We start from the raw sequence: 22,714 nt of genomic DNA, 5'->3' as shown, positions 1-22,714 counted from the left end.
TCCCATATTAGCCTGTGCAGTCTGTCGGAAAATTAAGAGTCACGAAAAATAATTATTTTTGCTTAAAAAAAGGGGTGTCAGAAAACTTAGAGTGTCCAAAAACATACAGTCATTACTGTATTTATAGGTCTCGGTAGTATCAACCACATTTGCATGATGTTCAAATTATAATTGTTTTTGGTGATATCAGGTCCCAACAGTACCAACAACTCTGCATTTTGTTCTCTTCATGATGAAATTCATTTAAATCAGGTCTCAGAAGTATCAACCACACTTCATTATATTTTGTCTATAATTGTATTTGATAATACCAGGTCAAGGCACCAACAACACTGGAGGAGTGGCCTACAATTCACTGTACAAGCCAAAGTTGCCAGGCAGCCGTGGTGGTGGAGGTGGGGGTGGACTTGGAGGAGGCAATGTGCTCATCAGAGTCCCTGCAGAGTTCCACGTGGATGGTCAGATACTGGTCGATGGAGCTGATGGAGCCAGTCCCAATGGAGGAGGTGGCAGTGGTGGATCTGTCTTCATCGAAACAGGTCAGTTGCATACAGTTTGTGTGTTGTGTGTATTTGGACGTTAATGTGGTACTTACCTGCTGAGCTGCATTATGTGGGGACCAGGAGTGTGTCTCGGCACTCCTGCCTAATTACCGTACTAGACTTACAAAAGTCTGGACAAATTTTGAAGTGCAGCTGCTATTTCCAGCCAATTGTTTTTTACTGAAAGATATGTAATTTTTGTCTTGGTCTTGTGCGGTTGGGGGGGGGGGAGGAAGGCAGAAGACCCATGGGAAACCACACATGTCCGATATGGCAACTACCAACCAAATTAACATGCTGCAGGGAAGGGGAAGTGAGCCTGGGTTGCCTGCCTAGGTGAGAAGCAGTTATGCCAACAACTGCCCTAACAGGACAGCCAGTACTATACAGTGATAGCTGTCATTCTTTCAGATTTAAACTGATGTTTAGTGGATGACCACCTCTCTTGTTAATCAAACACATAAAATTATTGTATGTGGATCTGTGTTTATTATGCCCCCCTTCAAGAAGAGGGGGTATATTGCTTTGCACATGTTGGTCGGTCTGTCGGTCCACCAGGTGGTTTCCGAATGATAACTCAAGAACGCTTGGGCCTAGGATCATGAAACTTCATAGGTACATTGATCATGACTCGCAGATGACCCCTATTGATTTTGAGGTCACTAGGTCAAAGGTCAAGGTCACGGTGACTCGAAATAGTAAAATGGTTTTTGAATGATAACTCAAGAATGCATACGCGGCCAACAGGGCACACTCTGAACAATATTACTGAAGCAACTGGTCTGTAATCCTAAATCTATAATTATCAGTCCAATGAAACATCATCCTTTTAGTAAAATACAGTGGATCAGTAAAAATATTATCAGAATATGAGATTTTTTGTATATTTTGTATATTAAATATTGTGTTAATGTTTAATTTTGTTGATTAATATAAATATAAGCGGGAGGCGGAAAACTACAACGGGCGAGGCATGGTATCGTATTGCGCAAGGGGGGGTTAGAGGGTTAGGGTAAGGGTTAGGGTTAGTGTTAGGGGTCGGGTTAGGGTTTGGGTTAGCCTAAACCAACCTTACCCAACCCGACCCCTAACCGTTACCCTAATCCTTTTTTGGGGTTATCACCCCTGACCATGCCTCGCCCGTTGTAGTTTTCCGCCTCCCAAATATTAGCAGGACAGGGGAGGTAATACACTATTATATCTTTGTTATATACAGGGGAAACAAATGCAATAAGTTTAAATTTATTGTTACTGCATTTGGCCTCCCTTGTAAATTATATTAAATATTTAAACAAATGTAAGGCTAACTGCTAACTGATTTTGTAATGGCATACTACTACTACTACGACGACTAATGCTGCTTGCTGCTGCTACTGCAGCTGCTGCTTAGCTGCTGCGCTTGGTGCCTACTTCTCACTACGACTACTATCTACTACTACTACTTCACTCTACTCTAACTAACTTACTTCTACTTTTACTACTACTACTACTACTAACTACTATCTACTACTACTCTACTACTAGCTACTTACTACTATTACTACTACTACTTAACTACTACCTACTACTACTACCTAACTACTCTACTAACTACTACTACTACTACTACTACTACTACTACTACTACTACTACTACTACTACTACTATTACTACTACTACTACTACTACCACTACTACTACTGCTACTACTCTACTACTGCTACTGCTACTGCTACTACTACTACTGCTATTACTACTTCTACTGCTAATACTACTACTACTACTACTGCTACTACTACTACTACTACTACTACTACTACTACTACTACTACTACTACTACTACTACTACTACTACTACAACTATTATTTACAATATAGCCTTGCATCATGCATAGATTAGTGTACAAGTAGTACTGCTTTGTACGTTGTTAAATATTATATGTTAAAGAATAAAAGAAACATTAAATGGGTGGATTTGGTCAGCTGTAACGGGAGGAGGAGACTGAATATGTCCTGAAATTAGTCAGTGAAAACCAAGATTTGGTCAGGGACAAGTCAGTGAAAAGTCAGGGAATTTTATTTCATCAGGTGGGTGGCAACCCAGATAAACTACATAGCAACTTCATATTTTGCTTACTGGGGGGCATTGTATTTCTCAAAGAAATCTTGTTACGTGTAGACATGGCTGTCTGCTATACTTACAGTCTGATACTAATGTTAATTAGATAACTAAGTGTTAATAAAAAACAACAAAATTGCTCTTAAACACTGCAAGAGATGCAATATAGATCAAGGATTCGTTAAAATAAACCTTTTACAATTATTGTCAAAACTAGTATCATGGTTTGTGATATAATGAGCCTCCTTATGGAAGAACTGAGCTTAACGCATGTGCGTCCCTGATTAGCCTGTGCCGGCCAGGACAACACTTTCATCTATTATATTTATTTATTTTCTTAAGGAAAGTCTTAGCAAAAATTCAATGTAGGGGAAAGCTGATCACAATGGCTGATCAGGAATGATATTTCACGCACATTTCCCCCAGAACGAGGCTTATATAATGAAAATCATGTTGCGCCTACAGGCCAGTTTTCCGGTCACGGCCGCATCTCCTCGATGGGTGGTCAAGGGTACCAGACTGCAGGTGAGGGAGCGGGAGGCAGGCTGGCAATACACACCTGGGACTACAACATCTTCAAGGGAGAGCTCTGGGCCTACACTCCTGGAGGATCTACAATCAGGGACGGTGGGGGACCAGGCACCGTGTTTATAGAAGATAAGAAGGGGCCATTTGAATACCAAAGCAGGTAGCGTGACTGGTTTTGTATGCTCTGAATATTTGAATACCAAAGCAGGTAGTTTGGTTTAAACCTGTTTATTTTATCTTGATTGAATGGAAAGCCAAAGGCTTATTAAAACACTCTTGAGTCAGATATTAATGGAGAACCAGTATTTGGTGTCTATGAGGGAGATCTTAGAAGATCACTCTCACTGGATCCAACCCATTACCTCCTGGTGGCTAGGTTGACACCATCTCCACTATGCCATTTCCACCTCTTAGTAGGTAGCATAACTAGTTTTATATGATCTGAACAAAAAGTGTAATTGTGTTTTGTTGGACTCCTTTTTATATTAGAGGAGTTATGATAAGGTCAATTTGTTGACGATTTTCTTCAAGCATTACCATTTTTGTCTGTGTCAGCTGTTAATTCTTTTTATAAATACATAAACCTGGCCATTGTAATTATTATAAACTGCAGATTATTATTTGAGATGTATTATAAGACTAAAATCTTCACATGTTTTTATTTTTTTTAAATTCTGGGACTTATATCAATCTTTACTTAAGTCAATAATTTGACTAAACTTCCTCAATTTAGTAAACGAGTTTGAACTTCTTTCTTAACTTTGTGTTCACAAATGTCTTTTTGAGTTTTAGTGAACGATGAGTTTGACCAAGAACATGTTAGTCTAACTAGATCATAGTGAACGATGAGTTTGACCAAGAACATGTTAGTCTAACTATATCATAGATTTAAGAATGTCTGTGAGCTTATCAACATTCTCCTTTCTTCCCTTAGTGGAATCTCAAACTCTTCCACTGAGTTGAGGTTTAACTAGACAATCTTCTTGATACTAGGCTCTAGAGTGATCATTTCTATCAATGTAGCCTTAAGAGTTTTCAGTGTTGTTTAATAAAATTGTCATCATTGTTGGTTGTATATCAGCACTGTTATCTATAAAGACTGTCCTAAAATTAATCTTAGCGCACCTGAGCACATTTTTCTTCTCTCAAAACCATACCTCAAGTGAGAAATCTACAGCCATCTTGGCCTTCTTGTTTATAGTTCCAAACTATACTAGCTGGACCAGTATTAAATGCATTTTTTACTTTCTATTTATATATTATATAGCGTCACTGTTATCTTTCTGACTGGAAACAGTTTGTTGCTATCTTTGTGGACAATATCCTTTCATTGTTACTGTACTTGTAAACGATCATTTCCATTGTAGACTGTACATAGATGGGCGCAATCTGCTTATCCCTAAACCAGTTGTTGTGAATGAACTGAACCCTCGCCATGTCACAGATTCAACCCAGAAAACTACCAACAATGCTAACCTTGACTTTGAACATCTCACAGTGCAAAAGAATGTATGTACTTCATATCTTTTTATGCTTTGATATAAATGCCTGATGAAATGTTGAAGTGTGAAAACCTGTTTGCATGGTTAAAGTTGAATGTCCAACAGAAATATTTACATAATTTATAAAAAATACTTGATGATTATAATTGAAATTTGTATTATTTGAATCAAATCTTTGTTTAAATGACATGTAGTTAATTTATAAATTAATCTGGTATGAAAACACTGATTAACAATGAACCTCTTAATAACAATAAACTTTACATTTACAATAGTTTGTTAAGCCCTGATTGAGCATAAATATTAGCAAACTAGAACAAAGACCTATAGATAGAACAGATTGGAAACTTCGCGCCTTATCGGGCTATCTCTCGGCGGGGTCACGTGGTCGGGAAACTGATAAGAACACTTGAGATCAGCAGACGATTTATTCCATGAATCAATCGGAGTAGTCCGGAGATAGCCGGTGTATCACGATTGCGATAAGATAGCGACGCGTCAGTAGCAACGGCTACGATTATAGAGCAAAGTTATGCGAAAATGTTACGGCGCTGTAGAAAGGCGGCTGTAACTTGGTCAATAATGATCCGATTTTTATAAAATAAAGTTTCATAGAAACATGAGTAATTATGTTTTTATAAAATCTCGATTTTATTTACCTACAATAAGAATTTATAATGCCGCGATCATTGAAGAAATTGCGCTAAGAACTTCCAAATCGCGGCGAGAATGCTGTTGAATAGTTTATTTGAAAGGCTTTTGCTGATAAAATATTCTTGTATAATTTGGTATTTCAAACAGTTAAAACCTTATAAAATATTATTATTTCAAAACGGATAGATATATGTGGACACAAAGATCTAGGTCTCTGATTAAAACAACATTACAGTAAAATAAATGCTATGATCGTTTGATCCAAAAACGGTTTTAGTTAGACTTATTTCAATATTGATTGTGTAGATTTTTTTCCATTGTTTAATTCTCTTTTTATTTAGATCTTATTCATGAGTTATAGGTTATTAAAGTTTTGTTTGTAATCCAGTTTTTTTCTTTTGGTAATTAAATTAAGCTTTCAGTATTGTGGGCTAGGATTTCGCGAAAAGAAAAAAACAAAAACATTTCACGCGCGTGTAAATCATCGGATCAATTAGCGAACTTAGATGCTTTGTGTGTTTTTTCTTTACTCTTGAGAATTAATTAAAAGAAGGGATTCTTACTTCAATTATCAGTTTGCGTTGTTGATTGATTTTAATTGTGTGATCAGTGGCCGCGGCCGGCGAATTCATGATTTATATGTCATTGTGATGTTCAATTAAGGTAAGTCTTTGTTGTGAATGTGTTAGATTTTAATATACATGTTTATAATAGTACGTTATAAACACGGTGAAATGCTGTATAAAACTGTTTAAAAAAAGGCTATTCTCGATTGTGTATCTTATAAGTTGGACATACTAGTAAAAATTCTTACTTCAACGATATGGGATGAGAAATAGAAAAGTTTTTCAAAAAGAAAAAAAACACTATGGCAACAGGTGTGAAAAATGCTTGAATGAAATAACAGTATAAAATTGTACAAATTGTACAAAGGCAAAATCCTTTAAAATGACTTATTTTGGTCTACTTTTTATAAATCATACCTAGAATTACATATCACCAAGCATAACAATCTGACTTAATCGATTTGGGATGAAAAATGAAAAAGTTTATCAAAAAGAACAAAAACACGTTTGACAGCTATCTTGTACAACAGAAGAAAAGAGCTTAAAATTGTACCAACATTGTAAAAGGCCAAATACTTTAAATTGAATATTTTCTTCTAGTTTGTTTAAATCTATACTTAGATTAACATATTGCATAGCATAAAAAATCTAACTTTAAAGATATGGGATGAGAAATAAAATAGAAAAGTGTTTCAACAAAATACAAACCACTAGATTGAATGAAATAACAGTATAAATAGTACAAATTGTACAAAGGCAAAATCCTTTAAAATACCTCATTTTCGTCTACTTTTTATAAATCATACATAGATTAACATCTCACCTAGCATAAAAATCTTACGTTATCAATTTGTGATGCTTAATGAAGAAGTTTATAGAAAAATGCGTTGGGCCTTTCAATTTTTCAAAAATTATCGAAAATGAACGAATCCAGTGTTCTCTTTCAAATTCCGATAAATTAATAATTAATTAGAATAATAACTACCAAAACCTAAAGAATTATCAACACAGAAAATAAATACTTATTTTTAATCACACAAAAAATATTCAATATGTCTTTTTTCGGCGACCGACTTTGCTCACTACGTTAAGTTCGTAACGTTGCGCTTTCAGGCATTCATTGCTCTGCAAACTGACAACCGAGCGCTAAAAACACTAATTAACACATTAAAATTGTTAATAACAATATTAAAATAATATAAACTTACCAGATCATGCTCAGAATACCCTATGACATCAAATATTAACGACTAATTACGAAGAATAATTGTTTGCTTTATAAAAAAATGGCCGACAGCAGCTGGAACAGGGAAGAATCTACAGGTACACCGGCATCTCCAAAATCAATGTCACGTGACCCGCGTCCGCCGATAGATATTATCGCATATCGCTATAGCGAAGACGAGAGATTCCAATCTGTGTTATCTATAGGTCTTTGACTAGAACCCTATTTGTGCAGCCAATATTAGAGATAGACCTCATTGAGCGTAAACATAATTTTAGTCAACCCCACTTTCCTCATGTTTCCAGGAAATATTAGAGATATCAGTTAAGCCTTTATTGAGTGTAAATACATGTACTAATTCAGCTTTTCACATTTTTCACATGTTTCAAGGTGTAGTGTTTCTTCTACAGAATACACTATTTATCACCATTAAAGGAACTTCATTTAAGGAACAAACACCATTGAAAGTATCAGGTTTTATTTACATCCATACTCGTCAAGCATACAAAACAGTCTGTCTCTGAACATGCTATCAAAGAGGCATTCATGTTGAAGGCGTGTCTTGCAAGTAGGCGTGGCCAGTGCAAGCTATACCACACAAGGCAATTTAAGAGATATCAGTATAGCTCCCATTTGGTGTAAACATAAGTTCAACTAACCCCACTCTACTCGTGTTTCAAGGCAATATAAGAGATATCAGTTTATACTTCACTGATCATAACCATACCTTAAGCTAACCCCACTTTCCCTGATGTTTTCAGGCAATGTTAGAGATTGCAGCAGGCAGGGAGAACATCAATTCCATCAACCTTGACTATGTGATGGGAGACCGCACAGGCTACCTTCACCTGGCCAATGGGCAGACAGGCTATGTGGAGTACTCGACCTATGCCACACTGAGGTCTGTGCCACCTATCAACTTCCATGTGGACGTCAACTCCAACATTTGGCTCTCTGCAGATTTCCAGCTTATTGGCATCCAGATCCCAGCTATGCAGGTAATAGACTCACTCCAGAATGGGAAATCACACTTATAGACAAGTACAAACCTAGCTTACCCAACCGGAAATATTTGTCCAGTGCATAACTTTGTCCAGCATAAATGGATTTAAAAATTACTTGCCATAGGTGATCAGCATAGTGAGGCAAAGTATTGAGCTTATAAACCATGCTTCTAGCTTCAAGGTCAATGTCAAAATTCAAGGTCAATTGTCAAATTTAGGAAATATGTACTTGACTCTGTCTCATAACAATTGACCCTGTCAGTTATAAGCATGATGAAATGGAATGTACTGCATAAGAGCTAGGTTTATATGTCAAAAGTGAAGGTCAAAATTCAAGATAAATGGTAAAATTTTGTTTTTTTGTCTCTACAGCATAATGGTTTTAAGTTGCATTTGCCCTGAGTGATCATCATGGTGAACCAGAGTGTACATATTGACAGTTGTATATCTCTGTGTTACAGTTGGACGGCCACATGGTCGGTGTACGGAACCTGACCCTGGAAGAGAACGTACAGATGTTCATATCAGACACAGCCACAAACAGCAAGGTGGTTGCTGGACAACTGCAGCCATACCCTGCTGGTAATGAATAGCTGAAAGAATTGTTGCCTTGATCGTAGCCATGCTGTGGCATGATAGTATGGGGTTGGCTTAATGATCCAAAGTTTTTGAGGTGATCTCCTTCTGAGACTTTTATGTCCAAGGACAGCAAGTACTGGTTCTATCTCGGAAACAGATTGAAAAGTGGTCAGACATGCCTAAGCCTTTCAAAGAAGTCGAATTTAAATAAATGTTTTTTTTAAGGCTAAACAGTTGGGAACTCTACTTTTACTAAATTATTATTAAGTTATTAGTTGTATCTTATATAGCGCTTCAAAATTATATGGGTTCCTTTTTATATGCTAAGGATATATTATTATGTAACAATTACGCAGGATGGGTGGGCGAATGGATTGGCTGTTGGATGGTGGGTGGGGCGCTTATAGTTCTCAGCAAATCCTCTCAAAACTGTTAACATATATAGGGGAGGCATAGCTCAATAACCAGCTAATTCACACCAGGCACTTTACAGTTATTGCTCTTTCCTTATACAAAGATTTAGAATTTGCTCTCTTAACAGTTTTCTTTGAATCTTTCTAGACATAAAGTGTAGGTTTAAGTTATTGCCTTTTCTTAATAAAAACAGTGAAATTTGCTGTGTCAGATCTTGAACACAGTGTTCATAGAGTATTCACCACACTTTATGCAAATGTTTGTTGGCATGAAAAGGTACCAAGTTCAATAATCAGCCCAAAAGCATCAGGCACTCTAGAGATTGTTCCCTTTAATTATACAACAAATGCAATATTGGTTATTTAAGCTGTCTAAAGTGATTCACATTTTACCAAACTTTCCAGATAAGGAGGCCATTGTTTATTACAATATTTTATTTTTATTATGCACACAAACAATCTCAAATCTCAGCTATAAGAATATGAACACATTCCTCCTCAAACTCAATGATTATTTAGACTCAAAACTCAAAACAACTTCTTTTAACAACAACTAGAGCATGATGATCAAACTCATTTCAAAAATTGAGAAAAGGCTCAAAGTTGAGTCAGATTATTTACTTAAGGTATGTTTATGATACAGGAACACTGGGTATGGGAAAGCTGGCCATGCAGGCAAACGCTCTCATCAACCACGAAGATTTCTTCAACATGGAGTGTGCCTACATACATATGCGCTTCTCCTCTCTAATCTCTGCCAATCGTATCAATGTGGATGCTGGGGAAATACTCATGGAAGGAGATGCAACTTTTGATGTCTCAGGTAAACAATTCAATGTATGCAAGTCTTGCTGTGGGAAAACAGGGCTAAATGCTTAATTCAAGTGCGTAATGTTTCGTCTCAGATTAGCCTGTGCAGTCCAAAAGGCATCTCAGAAATGACACTTTTCTCCTAAAAAGAGCCTTTCTTTTAACCTTTAATAGTATAAAAGCAGAGAGTGTCATCACTGATAAGCAAGTGCAAACTGCACAGGCTGATCTGGCACGACACTGTATGCACAGGCATTAAGTTAAGGACATTCACATGGAGGGAGATGCAACACTGGATTTCTCAGGTGAGCAAGTCAATTTTATAAATTGCTAATTTCCACTTGTTTGATTATTTTTAGGTCTGCATTTTAACCCTTTGAAAATCAAATTAGATTAAAAGCCATTCTTACTAGATATAAATTCTAAATTTTATATTTCCAACCATGAGATACTGATGAGCAGCAAACAGCATAAAACCTGCACTTACTGCGAGTCACTGGTTGCATATAGCCATTTTTACTTTGAGCGGGAAATAGTAAAGAGTATCATACCAAATGACCATCTTCATAATCACAATAATGATCCACTGACTTTCGTGCTTGCAGATCGTGGAGGTGATGGTGACATACTATCAGGCCAGGGCAGTGTTGTCAATGTGTCCGATGCACAGACTGCAGGCATCGGAGGGGGCCATGGTGGATATGGTGGTGGAGCGGACCGAAATGTCTACATATCAGGTGCGGTTATTTTCAGTTGTATTTAAATGTATTTTTTTTACCTGGATCACATTGGAAGCCTTATGCTTGTTTGAAGATTTTATGTCCTGGGCAGATACAGTACTTAGTGTTTTTTTATGTAGATCTTATGAATGCTCCCAAATTCCAGATCATACCCATGACCTTTCGGTCGCTAGGCGGACGCCATAATTTACTGTTTAATCTTTAAAATTGGAATATCATTGATCCATGAACTGTAAATGTATTTTTTATAGTCTAAGTTTGTCCTAATTTCATCAGGTAAAATATATGCTTTGCTAAAGATTTCATTTTGTATTATGTTCATTCATAATACAAGTGTGCATTTTATATTTGTCCACTTCAAATTCTATAGGAATCACATTTACATTTAAATTTCATTTCCATTCACTTATTGTTGATATCAATGAACAGAACACAAAGACATGATATTCTTACAACTTATTTACTAATTGAAATGTCATTGAATTTGACCATTAGAACAGGCTCATATACATATTTTTGATTGTTTATTTGTTGATTAAATTGTTTACTTGTGTGACAAAATATAGCTAGGCAAGATCTAAGCTTGCAGTTTGATGATTTACTTTAATGTGATCTAGCAAAATTGTGTTACCTCGGTTCTTTGAATGTTTACTAATAATATTGAACCATGAGTGCCAAGAAGTAAAAGCCCTCTAAAATATTCTAAAACTTCAGATTTTATAAAAATTCCTTTGATTTTCAATTCTGACTCTCTGGAATTTGCCAAATATGATTTGTGAATCATCAGTTTGACAATTGAAGTGATAACATGATAAAAGATAATGAGAACAAAAAAATCTGATAGACTCTCTCAGAAATGAGAATGTATGATTCAGTTTAGACAATTGTAAGCAAGCCTTGCTGTCTGACATGCAGATGTATTAAGACCTCAGTCTGGAAAAATGGCGCTAAATGCATGTACGTAGAATGTCGTCCCAGATAAGCCTGTGCAGTCTTCTATTGCTGTGTACTTATGATTATATGTAATGCAATTGTTTTATCTGTTGCCTGTCTGGGTATTCATCATCATATTTGATGCCTTCCTATTCTTTGTTATAGGAGCACCGTATGGTTCCTTCAAGACTCCCCACCACACTGGCTGTAAAGGTGGTGGCTCCCAGCCCGGTAACGGTGGAGGTCGCATTGACATCAATATCGTCATGGGATTCCACCTGGACGGCAACCTGTTCAGCGTTGGTGGCAATGCCCGTGGAGCTAACAGCGGTAAGGCATTTCTGTAGCATATTGAAAGGTATACAATTTTTCTCTTCTCAGAACCGAGGCTTTTTTTAAAGGTAACACCTACAACATTGTTAAATGTGCACATTTCACAATTTTTAATACTGTAACGGATTTTCGAGATGTTAAATACATTTTATGGTTCACAACAAAAATCGGGCCTAAAATACGTTTTTACCCGTCACAGTTGTTTATCGTCAAACACTTATCTGCTTAAATACTTTACAATTTGTTTTAGAAAAGGATGCCCCATAGCGGTTTCTACTGTATTTTTATGCTTTTATACAATTGAAAAATGAAGTGCATGAGAATACTAAGATGAACTGTAACGTATTTAATATTCCAATTTAAAAAATATCCTTTATTCTTAGACGTATGTTTAAGATTTGTTTGGTGATTATGAGCCCTGACCATGTGTTCACTATACTAGGTGGAGGCAGTGGTGGCAGTGTGCATGTGGTGACCCAGAACTTCTCAGGACATGGTCTCATCGAAACATCTGGTGGAAACGGTATTCAATACGGGTATGGTGGAAGTGGTGGTAGAACAGCCGTTCACGTCAACTGGTTCCGAGAGTACACTGGCTCTTTGATTGCATACGGTGGTTTTGCTGGAAGTTCTGTACCTGCTACTGATGAAACCAGGAATGGTGCAGGTGGAACAATTTATGTAACAGATTCAAACTCTATTGGGCTGGACAAGAAAGAGGTACTCATAGTAGAAGGCAAGCCGGTATATGTTGATGGGTATGTAAGACTCGTCATTGACAATGATAACAGAAACCATGTTCTTGGCACGATGGTGATGAGTGATACAGGTACCACGCCCCATGTGTTTGAATTTAATGAAGTTAACGCCAACAACCATGCAGTTCTCTGGATTGAGGGTGACAAGTCAGAACTAATTGTTCATAAATTCAGTGGTGATCGCACAGGCATGATGCATTTATCTGGACAACAGAAAGTCTGGTCCGAATATGTGGCTTCAACAAGTGGCTACACTGTGGCACCAGTGAGTTTACAAGATCGATTATGGAGCAGAGATAATTCTACCATCAACCACCATATTGTTGGGAACACGCAGTGACATGAGCGGATTGATGACCATGGTACAAAATTTGACAATTGCTGAAGGGGCCAAAGTGGAGTTCACTTCTACAGCACAGACAGCTTTGATTGAGGCTGGTTCATATGTACACATGACTAAGCCAGGAAATATCAGCTTGAGTCACCTGACCATTCAGAGAGGCTCGGAGGCCATATTCACGGAGAAACCTGGAAGTGCCTTAGTACTGGACTTGGTCAAACTGAGTGTGAAGTATGAAGGTCTCATGTGGATGAACAAGGGCACGATAAACTCTGCCAATGGTGTTGTGGAGAGCCTGGGAATCTTGAATGTGGACTACATGGGCCATGTTGAAGGCTCAGGTCCAGGAATGGGAGGATCAAGTGGTAGCTATGGTTACGGTGCTGCTCATGGTGGTCATGGTGGAGCCCCTAAACCGAACGTTGGTGGAACACCTTATGACTCAGTGTACATGGCAACACACCCAGGTAGTGGTGGTGGTAATGGTGATGGTCAGGGGGGTAGAGGTGGTGGGTACCTCCATTGGATTGTGGGTGAACTGCTCTGGGTTGATGGTGAAATCACCTTGGAAGGAGAGGCCGGTCAGAGTGGCAATGGTGGAGGTGGCAGTGGCGGTGGTATACTCATTGAGACCATGAATTTCACAGGCTTTGGTCACATTGACTGCCATGGTGGTGAGGGTAGAGGAGATGGTGGTGGTGGCTCAGGAGGTAGAATCTCTATCCATGTAGACTTCGCAAATAAATACATTGGACGCCTCAACGTGGTAGGGGGCCTTGGTCGTGGTCTCCTGCCTTCAGGTGCAGCAGGGACTGTGTACATCCAGGAAAATGCTAGGGGTCCCCAATATGCTGATATCAAGTATGACTCGCTGACAGGGCAAGAGGTGATAACAGCAACTAGCAGAAGAATTGAGATAAACAATGAGGATATTGATAAGCATCTGTATACGAATCACGCCGAGCCGTGGCTTTACACCATGCTTTATGAAGGAGAGCAAACAGAGTACGAGTTTGATGAAGCCATGCTGGAAGGACATTCAAATCTGCTCATTGAGTACCCAGATAACACCCTTAATGGAAGCCAACCGTGGGCAGTGACAGTGAAAATCCACTTGTTTGAAGGGGACCGCACTGGTGTTGTGAGACTGCGGGATCGACAAAGGTTGTACGTTGAGGTTATAGAATCTGTCTCAAATGAAACGATTGCTCCTTGCAGCTTCAGAATTGATAAAGGCAGTGAAGCATTCTTTCCAACAACAACAAACATGCGTGGGTCACGCACAGTGTTAGCTGGTCAAATCACTGGAGTGGAAGATATGATGATCCGACAAGGCTCTATTTTGTTCCTTTCAACTGCAATCAACAGCTTTAATGGAAAATCGCGAATATGTCATGGTAACAACGCCAGGAAATTTCACCTTCCCCATTCTTCGGATCATGGCTGGCGCTCAGGCTGAATTTAGAGACATCACTGGATTATGTGTGGTAACTGTAGATGAATTTTACGTGAAATACCTTTCTCTACTTTTGATGAACTTCGTCCGCATAGACTCTAGCTATGCCCATATTGAGAGCCAGGGAGAGTTAAATATGGATGGGGTAGGATACGGACCAGAGAAGGGCCCAGGTGCTGGGTTTACAATCAATGATTCTCCACGCACAGGTGTCGGTGCAGGCCATGGTGGCTATGGTGGTGGTCCAGGTCCAGCCTATGGCGGTGTGCCCTACAATTCAATTTATGAGCCAGTGATGGCAGGAAGCGGGGGTGGCAACAGTTCTGGTGAGGGTGGATCAGGTGGTGGTTACCTGGAATGGTACAATGGCGACCTCATTGAAATCAACGGATTGCTGACACTTTCTGGGGCGGATGGAAAGGGAGGTAATGCGGGAGGTGGCAGTGGCGGTGGTGTGCTACTTCACTCGATGAACATTTCAGGACATGGTGTCATAGCTGTCCCAGGCGGTAATGGAGTGGGTATAGGTGGGGGTGGGTCTGGTGGAAGAGTCTCCATGAACTGCAAGTTCCGATACTCTTATGGAGGGCAGTACCTCAACTATGGTGGTGACAGCACAGGCAGTGTAAGCAGTTCCCATGCTGGAGCCTCTGGAACCACTTTCATTGAGGAGAATAAGCGAGCCCTGCAATACCGCATGACCAAGTATGATACGGTAAAAAATACCACCTACTTTGATGTGGATCACCATGTTATACATTCAGACAACAAACTCAAATACAGTCCTGCGCCGACTGTCATTCAAGATCCGCCAAGAGAACTGTATGAATTTGATGAGATGGAAATAACTGGCTCAACGTACACCTGGATCTACCATCCCAACGGTGTAGATTTAGTGGAAGTGATAGCACATCTTTTCATCGGTGACAAAACTGGTCAGTTGCACATAAGACCCAAGCAGAAAGTCTGGGTGGAATACATAGAGTCTGAATCTAACATTACTGAAGCCCCAGTGAGCTATATCATAGATTACGGTGCCGAAGTTGTATTCCCAGAAGAAGTGCATATCCATGGTACAAACAGTACTATTGCTGGGCAGGTAACAGGCGTTCACAATATGTACATTGAGTCTGATGCCTGGGTGGAATTCAAAAGTACGGGAAATACAGCTCTATTAGTAAATGGTGAATACTTCAGAAAAACTGCTACAGGTCACTTTATATGGAATGAACTTCACATGAAACGCGGTGGAACTGCGGGATTCTTGGATATTCTCGATTTCCTCGTTGTAGAGACCAGTGAAATTAAAGTCAAGTACCAAGGAAACTTATACATGAACAAGGCATTTATCAACAGCACTTACTCCTGGATTGAAAGTGAAGGTGTCTTCCATTTGAATGGTCATGGATACAAGCAAGAGGAGGGTCCAGGGGCTGGTTTCACAAGGAATTCCGTGGGATGCGGTGCAGGGCATGGTGGGTATGGTGGATGTTCAGACCCTATAAACACTCCAGAGCCCTATGGAAGTATATTTGACCCATATCTGCTCGGAAGTGGAGGTGGAAATGGTGGTGGTGTCGGTGGTTCTGGGGGTGGATCTCTACTCTGGGTTACAAGCCACTATTTTGAACTCCATGGACTTCTAGCTCTACAGGGAACTGATGGCAAGGGAGGTAATGCAGGCGGAGGCAGTGGTGGGTCATTGCTCATTAAATCCCTGAACTTCACAGGGCATGGTGTGATAGACATTGCTGGAGGAAATGCAAGTGGTAATGGTGGTGGTGGGTCTGGGGGCAGAGCGGCCATTCACTGTGAATGGCGATACTCATTTGGTGGAACTTTTATCAACCAGCCTGGTCAGGGAGGAACAGCAGACAAGAGGGAAAGTCATGCTGGGGCGGCTGGAACCTCTTTTGTGAAAAATAACCTACGACCTCTTGAATACAGAATAGTCAAATACATGAAAGGTTCAAGCATCAAGTACTTTGAGGTGGATCACAGATACATACACATTGATTGCAAAATGATTGCATCCCCTGTGGCCACTATGATTATGGAAAATAATACCAGACTCTTTGAATTTAATGAGACAGAAGTAAATGGAAAAGCACGCATTTTGTTCTATCATCCACCAGAACTGACTGCAACAGATATGGTTACTGTTATAATCCACAGATTCTATGGAGATAGGACCGGACAGGTTCATGTGAGAAGTAACCAGCTGATTTATGTGGAATACATTGAGTCAGAATCCAACAGGACTGAGGCACCAGTGAGCTACATCATTGATGCAGGAGCAGAGGTTGTGTTCCCTACTGAAGTGCACATGCAAGGCATTAACACAACTCTAGCTGGCCAAATAACGGGAGTACATCACTTGTACATTCAGGATGGCTGCGAACTAGTCACTGAAAGCACTTCTCAGACTGCTCAACTGGTAGACGAGAAAAAAGTGGAGCTCACCGAACCAGGCAATTTCAGACTTCCCACAATCAATATAATGCTTGAGGGTATCCTACAATTCAGGAAGATTGAAACAGACTTCACAATCAGTGCTGCTTTCCTGCAACTCAAGTATGGAGGAATCATTTACATGAATCACGGTTTTGTAGAGGCAGGAGAAATTGACATTGAAACCACTGGAGAGTTCAGTCTTGAAGGCAGAGGCCATCCTGCAATGCAAGGGCCAGGAGCTGGGGCAGGTCTCAATGGAGGCAGCTATGGAGGAGTGGGATATGGTGGCAATGACGATCTGGCTTATGGCTCTCTGTTTACTCCTAAAGATCTTGGTAGTGGTGGAGGTGGCAGCACTGGTGGAGCTGGTGGAGGTTTTGTGAACTTCACCGTCGGGAGACGCTTCCACATAGACGGAATCATTGATGCCTACGGCCTGGCAGCGAGTGGCAACGGAGGAGGTGGAAGTGGTGGCAGTGTGCTGATCAAGGCCTACAATATGTCTGGCAACGGTGTGATTGATGTATCTGGAGGGAAAGGCAGTGGGTCCGGTGGTGGTGGAAGTGGTGGGAGACTGGCAGCTCATATTGATAGTACCAATGAGTACGGAGGGGCTTACAAAGGTATGGGAGGCGTTCATGGGAATGGGGACCTTAACCATGCTGGTGGACCAGGAACAATTTACAAATATGAGTCATCACGAGGCCCAACGTATCGTGAACTGAAGTACAACCCACGTTTGAATAAAACTGAAATCAAACCAGAACACACGAAACTCACAATTGATAATGGCTACTGGAAAACAACCAACCCAGGTATAGTAATGGAAAAGGACAGTGATTACTATGAATTTGATGAAGTGCAAGTTGAAGGCTACAGCTATGTGCATTTCTACCACCCTGACACCGCGGATGTTATACAAGTGAAGATCCACGAGCTTACAGGAGACAGAAAAGGAATGGTTCGAGTACAGAGTCGACAACAGGTCATGGTAAAGTTTGTGGCAGCTACCCATACTTACATGGACTCCCCGTGTGGTTTCCATGTGGACCCCTATGGAGAACTTATACTTCCTTCCACTTATGTCATGTTGACAGAACAAACAATCATAAGTGGTCTGCTCATTGGTGTTGAAGAACTGATAATTGAAAGAGATGCAGAATTCGTCATAAATTTAAATGCAAGCACATCAGATGTCACTAGAATCACCATGGGAACCATGCAACCAACCAATCCAGGCATTTTCAACATTCAACAGATCTCAACAAATAACCTTGGTTTGTTCACCATTGACATGAACCCTCGACACCTTGTCTTGAGCAGCGCCAATTTTACCATCCGAAATGGTGGGAAAGTGGATATAAATACACAAAAAGTAACACTGGATGTTGCCTACCTTGATGTTGAGAAGGGAGGCTTGCTGGATGGATCAGAAAGTGGATATGCCCGGCAAACAGGTCCAGGGGCAGGGTCTTCAACCTCATTGGATGGAAGTGGCGGTGGTCTCGCCAGTAAAGGTGAGTACTTTGTTATTAGAATGCTTAAACTGCAAAATATCAAGCTTTGTAAACTGGTATTATGTTGTACTCATCACTACACACACAATAAACATGTGTTACGGTCCCAGACATGAAAATAAAAAAGTTAAAAATGTCATAATCTGAAAATTAAATACAATTGAACAATATATTAAAGGATTTAAATAATTTGATAGATAATAGCTGCTTGTACTCTGAGAGACTATTGACATGTTGTGTGTGAGACAAACCTTTCTTTAATTTATGAGGAAACACTCTAAAATGGACACTCTGTAAAAAGCCAACCTTCCAAAACTGAACACATGTTCCGGTTTGCTTTATTTTAGAGTTTTCGCTCTTATTCCATCTTCATGTGAAATAAGTGCAAATAAATCCAAAGACAAAAAAAATATAAGATTGAAAATATTGGTATGATAGGCATAAAAATGACTTTATTTTTATTCAATCTTATCTTGGAATTAAATTTATGCTCAAGCTATGTTATTTTCTCTCTAAATGACCTTCTCTTTGATAACTAATGCCCATCCAGGTGGGCCATCATACCACGGCTCAGCGGGAGGGTCACCTTACGGACGCACTGACTGCTCTGGTGAAGAGTTGGGCAGCGGAGGTGGTGGAGAGAATGGAGGTGCAGGGGGCAGCTACATACGCTTGGTTGTAGGAACGGTAGGTGGTGCTGCTTCATTAAGACATTGTGTTTATCATTTTACTTCAGCTGAATCAATTGTTTAACAACCTATCGTATAAATGAAAGCTTTGCCCTATTGCTTTTTTATATAAAAGTAGCTGGTGTGTTGGTTATTAGCGAATAATTAAAATAAATTAATGAACAATAGCTGGAGGAGTTAAAATGAAAAACTGTCAAACTATATTGATGGTTTCTATACAATGATTTGTAGACAAGTTTTTCAAATGCGACCTTTAAATCTTGCAACTTCAGCAACTGACAAACTATGGCACAATCTCTTCCAATGGTGTTGCGGGCACTACAACATACGGCAGTGGAGGTGGCAGTGGTGGAACAATAAGCATAAATGCCGGGTCTCTAGTTGGACAGGGTACTGTCACGGTGAATGGGGGTCGTGCATACTACTTTGGGGATATCCATGGCAATACAGTTGGTAAGTAAATATGAGCCTTGTTAAGGGAAAACTGGGCTAAATGCATGTGCGCAGTAAGCACTGGCTAATCAGGGACAACACTCTCTGCATCTCTGCTTTTTTAGTTTTCCTTAAAAGACAGTCTTTTCTTTAACCAAGATTCATGTTGAGGCGGAAAGTCTCGTCTCTGATAAGCATGTGTGGACTGCACAGGCTCATCTGGCAAGACGTTTTCCGCACATGCATTAAGCCCAGTTTTCCCAGAATGAAGCTCCTATGTTCAAGAATTTTTTATTAAAGGAAAGTTGCCCATGAATTATAATGTTTTTGTTTTTATAAACTTTCACCTTATAAGCTTATTGTAGAAAATGCACCCAGAAATTGAAGAAAGAAGTCCAACTTTCTGTTGTCCATTGCTGTTTGAAGTAAATTATGTGCTACTATATTCCACTGAAATATATCCATCGTTGGTATACTGGATTGTAAATTAGCTACTGAAGACTAGTAACTACTGGTAGTTGCACACGCAGAAAAACAAACATGTTGAACTTTATTTTAAGTATACATGTGCATGATTTATTAAGTAATATAACTAGTCTTTAGTGATTTTGTTTGTAATGTATTGTGAACATTTGCAAACTGGATCTTCAAAACTTTGAAAAACCCATTTAATCAATAGGTACAAACAAAACTGGCCCCAATCGATGTAGCAATAGTAGTTTTCATTCAAATAATAATAGTTTAACCCTTTCCCCCTCAGGAGAATGGCTATATGAAACCAGCATAAAATCAGAAAAGCCTGCGAGTAACTTGCAGTCTGTTCAGGTTTTATGCTATTTGCTGAACATCAGTATCTTAGGGTTGGGAATGAAACCTTTGAATCTTCAATCTATTAAGAAAGGTCTTAAATTTAATTTGATTTGCTAAGAGACTGCAAAAGCCACATAGTGCGTTTTTGCGTGGTAAAGGGCTAAACCAGTTATACATTTGTCCTAACAGGTAATGGAGGTGGGTCAGGAGGTCGTATCTGTATCAACCTGCGGGAGCCCCTACAGTACCTGGGAACTCTGAGCGCTACAGGAGGCATTTCACGAGATGGTTACCATGGCTCCCCAGGTACTGTCTACGTCGTGTCCACTGTCGGGGATGACGTGACCTCGCACCTGTGGTCAGACCACAACAACAATGCCTGGGGATGTGAGAAACACGCTGTCTATGTTGACGTGGACACCCTCACTTACATCCACCCCTTGAGGGATGCATGCATACATCCAACATCAGTAAGTGTTACAGATATTGAATGCATTTGTTGGTTTCATAAAATGATTGTATCGATACAAAATCCATTCAATAATACAAGTGTTACAGATACAAAATACGCTTTTTGTTTTGACTTCATAACTATTTAATCAAATTTTAATAGTGTATATAAACATTTTTGTTTCTGCTATGTTCTATACTTTCGTATTAGTAATAATAACAGCAAATTTATTATCAAAAGCTATAAATATAGACTCATTGAACCAAAAGTTGAGATTTTTTTTGCAAAAAATGAATATAATTGCTTGTGTATACACGAAAATATTTTCTTGTGTATACATGGACCACAAGTTTAATCCTGTGCTAAATCAATAAACATATGTATAATTGTTTAACTTTCAGGATATAACAATCTCATACATTGGAGGTGATGGTCTTGGTACAGTCTACATAGACTCAGGTGACACGCTGTCTCTAGCAGTGGGTCAGACACGCACCTACATCCAGTCATCCCTCTATGTGGCAGGCACAGCTAACCTCCCACCTTCTGCAATAGCCGAGCAGTCTGTCACATGCGCCGGAACTTTTGTGGGAGTTGAGCACTGGTACTCAAGAGGTCACACCAATCTTCTCGCATCTGGTCAGTCCAAGCTCTCTTCGGGCGCATCCCACCCTGGCAAATACTACTTTTCGACTTTCACGGCACTCAGCGATGGCAAGTTCACGCTGATGGATACTAACGACTACAACGTCATCACTGGACTAGCCCTTGTGACCACCACGTTCCACATGGAGGGGAATTCCGACGGCTATGTGAATAACTCGGTCTCCATAAGCAGCCACCTGGTTGAGATAGAGAAGCGCTCGGTGTTGGATGGCCTTGGTCGTGGGTATGGAGCTAGTGCAGGCAGTGGGGCTGGATGCAGTACCAGCTGTGGGTCTGGTGGAGGGCATGGAGGTAGTGGAGCATCTTGCTCAGGTTGCAACAGCTGTGCTGGTGGATCCACTTACGACAGGTATCAGTAGAGACAAGCATGATTAATTGTTTTAAAAGGATATTATTAATTAATAATTTGATGTGTTTGGACATTCCATGGTTGGACTTAATTGCTTGACTGATCGGTCTTGCAAAGCATTTGTAGAATATTTACAATATTTGATATGCATTGCCAAACAGTATGGTGGTAAATCATATAGAGTATTGGCAATTGTTCTGACTTGGCAATCTTGACCAGAAAATGGCATTGCTTACTGTGATCTTTCACCATAAAAGGGTATTTGAGTCGTTGGTTAAAATAGCGGTCATGCAACATAGACACCTGTTTCCTATATAAGCTTAACTCATCATAATGGAACATAGGAGCTGTACTGTGGACAAATACTTATGTCAGTCTTTAAATGCTGCTCTACTTGAATAATAAATGTGTTGAGAATTGTTTTAATGACAAATCCTTACAAAATGTTAGTGTGACCTTGGCATTTAAATCAGAATATTTAACATGAATTAACATGAATCTGCAAAGCTATTAAATGTTTTGGTCATTTAATAAGCTTTGCTCAGAGAAAACTGTGTTTTATGCATGTGCCTTAAGTGTCATCCAAGAATCACCTGTGCAGTCTGCACAGTCTAATCAGTGACGACACTATCCACTTTTATAGAATTTTGTGTTTAAACGAAGTCTCTCCTAAACTAAATTCCAGTCTAGCCAGAAAGTGTCTTTCCTGATTAGCCAGTGCAGACTGTATATGCATTAAGCCTAGTATTCTTGGAGCGCGGCTTATAAACATATATGAATTAAGAGAAAGCCAAAAGAAGATGACACTTTATGCCCATGCATATAGCCCAGTTTTCCCAGAACTCATTTAATGAATGATTTCA

At 39.6% G+C, this 22,714-nt stretch overlaps 1 protein-coding gene across 1 annotated transcript; it reads left to right on the top strand.

The window, feature by feature from the left end:
• Nucleotides 1–13,046: 13,046 nt before the first annotated feature.
• On the top strand, nt 13,047–21,861 carry LOC127867915 (uncharacterized). Its single transcript, XM_052409461.1, has 6 exons — nt 13,047–14,298; nt 14,396–18,454; nt 19,005–19,141; nt 19,416–19,596; nt 20,575–20,855; nt 21,238–21,861. Exons 1-6 carry the CDS (start codon nt 13,047–13,049, stop codon nt 21,859–21,861), a joined length of 6,534 nt encoding a protein of 2,177 aa, XP_052265421.1.
• The last annotated feature ends 853 nt before the right edge of the window (nt 21,862–22,714 follow it).

This window comes from Dreissena polymorpha, chromosome 1 (genome assembly GCF_020536995.1).
Source record: "Dreissena polymorpha isolate Duluth1 chromosome 1, UMN_Dpol_1.0, whole genome shotgun sequence".
NCBI lineage: Eukaryota > Metazoa > Mollusca > Bivalvia > Myida > Dreissenidae > Dreissena > Dreissena polymorpha.
This window is presented reverse-complemented; position numbering and strand designations above follow the sequence as displayed.